Source organism: Microchirus variegatus (genome assembly GCF_963457635.1).
Source record: "Microchirus variegatus genome assembly, chromosome: 16".
In the NCBI taxonomy this organism is placed as follows: Eukaryota; Metazoa; Chordata; class Actinopteri; order Pleuronectiformes; family Soleidae; genus Microchirus; species Microchirus variegatus.
In genome coordinates this window covers 13,073,770-13,081,708 of record NC_139817.1, presented here as the reverse complement: position 1 = coordinate 13,081,708, position 7,939 = coordinate 13,073,770, and the positions used below count along the sequence as shown (strand labels likewise).

General features: G+C 41.8%; 1 protein-coding gene across 1 annotated transcript; it reads left to right on the top strand.

The window, feature by feature from the left end:
• LOC310937955 (proteinase-activated receptor 3-like) lies at positions 1-5,157 on the top strand (the record flags this gene model as incomplete). The annotated part of the gene is made up of 3 exons (XM_083902345.1): positions 1-879; positions 4,163-4,315; positions 5,062-5,157. 3 exons carry the CDS (start codon positions 1-3, stop codon positions 5,155-5,157), a joined length of 1,128 nt encoding a protein of 375 aa, XP_083758471.1.
• Positions 5,158-7,939: the final 2,782 nt, after the last annotated feature.

Here is a 7,939-nt window from a genome sequence, read left to right as displayed (position 1 = left end):
ATGGAGGTCATAAACATCAACTCGTCTGTGCTCAACATCTCTCACAGACCCTACAACTCCACTGATGGAGAGATGACAGTGTATGAGCGATGCAAACACATGCCCGCTCTCCTCATTTTGTACCTGGCCTTTCAGGTTACCAACATGTTCCTAGGCATACCGTCCAACGTCACTGTGCTGTGGCTCATCCACAAGAATAAAGACTCCTCCAGCTCAGATATCTTCATCTTTCAACTGGCGATAATAGATGTGCTCTTTTGCCTCATCCCTCCTCTTGAACTGGCCAACAAACTCTTCATCACCAGCACCAGCATCTGGTTCGTCCTGTTCTTCTTCTACGGCCTGAAAGATACTTCACCACTGATTCTTTCATGTATCTGCTTGGACCGGTACTTAGCTGTGGTCCACCCCATCTTCTTCACTGAGCTCAATGGCCGGAATCACAGAGCAGTCGTGGCCATAGTGGTCTGGCTTTTCATCTTGGCCTATGCTGCTGCTAAATGTGTAGGCAACATTCCCAACTTTGAGAAGGTCTTCACGGCGATGTTACTTGGAACATTTGCATTCATGGTCTTCTGCAACATTGTCATTCTATGGGCGCTGTGGCATTCTGGGCCCGGCAGAGATGAGATGCACCCTGTGAAGAAGAGAGCCTTTAAAATGGTCCTCATCATCCTGGCCATCATAGTTTTCAACTACCTTCCACCTGTGGCACTGTTCCCCTTCAAGGAATATTTCTCTCCTGATGTGTTTCAATGTTATATTCACTACGTGGCCTTCGGCTTGATGGATATCAGCAGTACCGTTCAACCCATGCTTTACCTCTCCAAGGAAAAGATGCCACAGAGCCTCAACTGCTGTCACAGCTGCACCACTCATGTACAATAGACCCACATGCATGGTTTAGAAGTTATCCTATGAATGTACTAACATACTGCAATATGAATGTACTCGTATGGTTAAAGACAATAATAATTTATTTAAATTGTCTGAATTTATTTGGATTTTTTCCCGCACATATTTCCAAATGAAGAATCACTTCTTCAAACACAGTTTTAGCTCAACACCCTATTTGAACTTAGCATTACCACAGTTTAAGATTTAGTGACATCTATTGGTGGGCCACACGGTTTTGGTGTAGTGGTTTGCATTCTTGTCGTTGCAGCAAGAAGACCTAGGTTTGCGCCCCGGTTGAAACAAGGGCCTTTCTGCATGGAGTTTGCATGTTCTCCCTGTGTGTGTGGGGGGGTTTTCTCTGGGTTCTCCAGGTTCCTCACACATGCAATATGGGGATTCGGTAAATTGGACACTTTAAATTGACCATGTGAGAGTGAATGGTTGTTTTTCTCTATATGTGGCCCTGCTGTGAATTTTCCACGACATTAGCGTCTGTCAATTTTGGATCAATTTAGTGCATTTGTGTCATTCTGTGTCAGCATTCTGGAAGTCGGTATATTTTGGCCAAAAGACAGAATACACGGGCATTGCTTTTCACCATCAACCATGACTAATATCAGACACGTTGTTGCTCTCTATCTCTTGTGGAAACATCTGCAGAGATGAAACCACCATTGTGTGTGGTTTCACAACACCATCCAGAGTTGGAAACAACTTAGCCGTTTACTTCAGGACGAGTAGACGCTCAACAGCTGGGACAAAAATGCCAGAAATTGGTATCACTCCATGAAGTCAAGCCCCTGAAGTCAACGGTGAAACTCGCCAAGTTGTGTCGTCTCTAGATGGTGTTGTGAAACCACACATGATGCCGGTTTCTTCTCTGCAGAAGTTTCCACAAGATATATAATACATACTGTATAACAACTTGTGTCGTAGAGCTCCAAGTGCCCACACACAAAAATTATAAGTTTCTCCTTCATTATGTGCAGAGTCTGGCTGCCAGGCAAGTACGTGATGCCATCCGGAGAATCATGTCCATGCGATTCTTCACCAAAGATTATTTTCTACTCGAGTGATTGTTCACGGGAATTGCGCAAATCGCACCAAGTGGCCCTAAGATAGAATCTCAACTTCTTTATCTCCTCGGCAACAGGTCCACTAATATTTTGTCTCTTCTCTACAAAAACATGGACACTTTTTAAAAACCCAAACCATTTTCACATTTCACACTAATGCACTGTACGTCATGTTATTTCTACGTCCAACTTTGGCTGTATACTGCCTTTTCAGCTTCTACATGTAGTGAAACACTTTCACTCCAATATATATATGATTTCCCTTATTTATTTTTAAGTTCATGTTTTACGGTATTTTGTACTACATTTAGCCTTGAACTGCTGTCAACCAAATATCAATAAAGATTCAACTTTGACTTTCTTACAGTGTGACTTTAGTAATTTATGTCAAAGTAAAAATAAAAATTTCACAAATCATCCCACAATTTTGTTAGAACCGACACATTTTGAGTCATAAAGTTCTCACTGTGGTGAAAAACACCCTCTGGACACACACTCGTGCATATGTACGAGTTTTTCCTGCAGGAAATAATGACCAAGACTATGTTTTTGAAATGTACTGAAAAATGTAATTTAAGATTTGGATTATATTTTGTCTTTCATTTAGACACATCAGAAAAGTCAATTCAATAAATTCCTTGTAACAAACACTAAGTTAAAGTATGTAAGGCTTAGGGGGCGAGTGGAAACAACTGGTGCTGCAGTATTATTACAGGTGAGTGTCATTTTGCATAAAACAATATCCTATAATAACTCCTGACCCTCTGAATTTACAATCAATTTTAATATGAGGGGAGATCTTCAGTTCTCTTTTTGACCTTTACCAGTATAATAACACAGAATAGCCCAAATATGACAAGGGACCATAATTGTTTGTACATGAATAAAGAAGTGAAACCAAGCTATGGCAGTATCACTGCTTTTATGACATGTGTAATCACTGTATTTTAGTTCAGTAAGTGTCATCTAATGTCAGAAGATTTACAGATTACAGCTCCCTCATGTGGTATACTCTGTTAACACAGCTCAACTCTACTGTTTTATTTTCCTCGTTTCTGGTGGTCTTTAATGTCTGTCTATAAAATCTGGAGCTGCTCAATACAGTTTATTTAACATTTGCTGATGTAAAGAAAATAATTTCAAGATTCCCTTCAAACATATTCACTAAATTTGTGGATATGAACCGAATCCCAATCTCACCTAGGGCACCAAAATGCTGTCAGCCAAAAAAGATTAGATTAGACTCCTCAAATTTTTTAAGCCACGTCCAGACTGTCAGAAGCAAGCTGAGCAGACGGGGGCCAATTTGTGCTGAAACTTCAATTTTCCACGTTCTAGTTCTTGTTTTGCATGCTTAATTTCATGTTCAAGTTTAATGCTGTGCTTCTCAGTTTCAATCTGCTGCTCCATTCTCATTTAAGTAAAATCTCCTTCTGCTGCTCAGACGCAGGAACAGACAAATGCTGCTACCCACCTTCACCACTCAGAAAACAGCAAACTAAAAGTATGTAAGTCTGTTGAGTACAATCAACGATTCAATTTGAGATAGGATATCACAATAAAACAGAACAAAAGGCATACAGCTCCCAATCAGTCAATTACACTTCAAATATACACATCTCACAATTGAAATTCTCATGTGCCCGTCTGTCACTCACCCACCCCAAAAAGAAGAAAGATGTCAAACCATGAGAGGGAGATCAAACAAACAATGTTACTCACATGTTGGATTCCATCCAGCCAGCGAAGCAAGAAACAAACAAAACTCTGTTCTAAAAAAAAAGAGAGACTAATTTGAAGAGCAGCATATTGTTAAATATGCGTCTCTAAAAAAGATTAAAAGTGAGGAGAGGCGAGCAGACTGCAGTCAATTAGGAAAGTCAGCCTGGAGTCGAGGAGTGTTCAGTAACGTGGTGTCTGAGTGTTGTGTGTGTGTGTCCTCTCTCAAGTCAAACAGTCAAATGAAGAACAAGAAGAGCCTCTCAGGCCTCAGGAGCAGCAGCAGGAGGAGCTGATCAGCTTTTGAGGGGCGGCTCCACTCACAAGCACACCTGAACCTAAAGGGGAGGGAGCTCACACACTTGTTGTACAATGTTTCTTCTTTGTCTTCAACAATTTCACTCCATTTCCCGTGCCCACTTTTCACTCTAACCCTAAAAATACCACTCTTTTTAACCTTCAACTCACAGCTGAGGCAAATGAATGAGCTGGAGAAGGACACTCTGCTGACAGACCTGCAGGTGGTGAAGCAGGGCCAGAGACTGGTACCAGGGCCAAATCCACAGCTCCCACTGCACAGTGAGATCAAGACTGGTCTAAAACGGCCACAGCTAAGAGCTGTTGTAGGTGCAACCTGTTTCCATGTGTTTTTTTTTCGATACAATACACCAACACTACAGATTGAATGTGCTTTGTATTAAACTGTAACTTTTATTTGACCCAGAGGGGCAATTAGAGGACATAGAGAGCACTACATCTGTGTAGAGGATGTAAAGCAGAGGTGATAAGACACAGCCTTGTGGAGATCCAGTGAAGCCTGTCGATGGTATTAGGAGACTCCAGGTGTTTGTGAATGGTGTCCACCTCCCTGCCATCCCTATGTGTACTGAAGTAGGTTCATCAGTGGATCAACAATCCTGGTGATGTGGCTTTAAACAATCTTTTTCCAAGCGTTCATCACCAGTGAGGTGAGAGCCATAGGCCTCAGATCATTTAGAACCTTTGTTGGCCTCTTCCTCAGTATGAGGATAACAGTTAAACGTTTCCACTTCCAAGGAACTGTGCTGAGGTTTATTGAAGTCTGAACAGATGATGGAATTCACTCCCCAGCTGTCAGGTCCAGGTGTTGTTTAGTCCATTTGAAGGCCCTCACCACCTCCCCTCACCAGGATGAAGTGAGGAAATAACCAGCAACACTCTCAGCGAGCTCCCAGCCTCCAGCTCCTCCACAAGCCATCCAGAATCTGAAGGACCAGAACCGACTTCTCACTCAGGTTCGACACCAAAACAAACCTCTGACAGATAGAAATCACAATAGCCTGAAGGAGCATGTGTGATACTTACTTGATTTCCTTTTGTATTCATAAAGGAGTTAACAGAGAAGAGCGAACACATCGCTCATTTGGGTCAGGAGAAATTACAGCTTTTTCAGGACACCAGCACCATGGACTCTAACTTCATTTGAACCAATTACACTGCTCAGCCTAACATGGCAGTCATAATGTCCTAATGATGACATCCACTCTGGTGTGGAGCAAACACTCCCAAAACTGAAGTTGACTCATCGTTTATCCAACTGACAATGTTGATGCTGATGCATCAGATTGTTACCAAATCTAAAAAGCCTCACTACCCCTCTCAAAACATCTCAACCTGATGAGAAGAAAAACAGTACATTCTGGTGTAGCTTCAGTAGTGAACTGTGGGCAACTGGACTGGAGTTGATATGAGAACACATATTTGGTGTGAGAGGAGTTATTGATGCAGAAAAAGAGGGAGAAGAATTTGTCCAATAGAATCATCACCCAACCTGAAATGTGTTGTTTAGACTAAATTTTGCACATCATTTCCTGATGCCAGTAGGTGACACGATTACTTTTGAGCCAATGTATGAATGACTGTCTTCAAATCAAGACACTTGACAAAATGTCAGTTTCCTTCCCATGGTCAACATCCACCAATACATCTAGATCAGTAAGATTTAAATCTTTTGAAACAAGGCAATCAGAGATGGCAGACTTTACCGCATTCACGCAACAAGCGTCTGGAGGCCTCTGTTGGTCATATTGGCAAATGCAAGTGTGGGAGCACAAACAAACAAAGATACCGACACAGACCACCAAAACAATACTTCATGGTAATAAAAAATTAAATACCCATCAATACCTTTTTTTCTGGAATGCAGATACTGCTGCTTCTGTGTGTTTCTGCTCTCATGCTGAATGTTGCAATTCTGTGATACTCTTCTTCTTCACAGGAGGGAAACACCATTTCTTCTTAACCTGACACCGAGACAAACAGATCACAGAACAGGTAAATAAACTGGGATGATTAAGTTTTAACAGATGGCAACAGTATCCTGTTAATAGGGGACTGTACTGTAACATTAATCTTGATCTATTTGTTGCTGCATGATACTAAAAGTTAATAAATCGCAGGTGATACAAAGAAAAACAACAGGTTCAGGTTGAAGTTTAATGAAGTCAAATTCAAACCCACTGACAAACATCACACCATGATACTGGCCGACCTTGTGTAACATGTTACTCATCATTACACGCAATTGAATCAGAAGCGATTTTCTGTTGCATCAGTTGTTTACTGACAAATTTTCGGCAGGCACCAATGGTTGGATCATTGCCAATCGGTGTGAATGAATCGTACTCAACACAAACCTTAGTATTTTTGCCATTTGCTTTTTTTACTCCCCCCTGAAATCACTTTTAGACTTTGACCCATTTAAGTCATTGTTTTCCTTATTGTTTCATGACAATTTAAAATGTTACATTTTAACAAAGATAGATGTACAAAGGCAGTAACAAACACTTCTTGTCATCCAGGGGGAGATCTTCAGCTTCAACACCCTTATCTCTGATTGGATGATCAGATGGAGCAGGATCCCTGAAGTGTTGGGTCATTTCTCCAAAAGATGTTTTTTTAATTATCCTTTTTGAGGTAAAGACTCAGTGATGCTTCACAGTGGGACAGACGTACGCAAGGATTCGTGGAGAGTGGGGACGACAGTTATTTTAGGAAGGTGCTGCAGTGTTCTGTTGAACAGGTGAGTGTGATTTTGCAGAATGAATAACTTCTGAACTCTTCATCTGAATTAATAATTTTAATAGTGTGTGAGATCTTCAGTCCTCTTTTAAGCTGTTTTTGTATAATAGCACATATTCATTCATATGTTCTGTGGGGGACAAGGTTGTAATTGTAGTCAGGCTGTGTATATACTGTTCATATCACCTTTAGGTACAGAGATAGTGGGATCTGCTGCTTCTTATAACATGTATGGCTCGTGCTTTGTGACAGTGACACTTATGATAACTAACTATAAATGTGTTTAGTGAAAGACTAATATTTACGGAGCCCCTAAAGGGACATGGAAAAAAACCAAAAAAACGTTTCAGGTGCTCACCTGACACGATCAGGTGCTCACCTGACACGATCAGGTGCTCACCTGACACGATCAGGTGCTCACCTGACACGATCAGGTGCTCACCTGACACGATCAGGTGCTCACCTGACACGATCAGGTGCTCACCTGACACGATCAGGTGCTCACCTGACACGATCAGGTGCTCACCTGACACTTTCAGGTGCTCACCTGATACTGTTAGAAGCTAAACTAAGCTAACCAACTATGTCTGTGCGTGCGTGTGACGTCAGTAAGTGAAACAGGAAGTGTGTGTGCGCCGTGTTGTTGTTCATGTTGGAGAGCCGCAGCGAGAGACTGTCACGCTTCATACTGTTGCTTGGTTATGTTCTCCCTTTTTACGACAGAGTCTCACTGTACCCAGAGAGGCTGTGCATCACCCTGCAGTAATGAAATAAAGTGCTGTGTTCAACGCAGATGGAGTCCCGCAGTTGTTGTGTTGTTGCAAATGAGCCAACCCAAGCTAAGGAGTAAGCGGTCCCTTTACTACGGTTCAGGGAACTGCCGGATTGGCGTTGTTAACAATACTTTCTCGTGCTCATCAGAAAGTAATTGCATGATGTCTGTGAGATCATCCACTGCATTCATTTCTGTTTGTGTTTTGTGTGAAATGACAGTAGCTACAGGAGTTAGTTCGGCTCTATTTTAGCCTGGGACTCTACTTGCTCTCTACGTCACAGTCAAGCTGTGTCTGAAATACATTTAAAACGTGTTTTGAAGCATTTGGACTCTGTTTCGGCGCAAGGGAAACATCACTTTCGATTGTGTTGTTAATTTCATTCATGAACAGTTACAAACGCCAGCCGCTCCA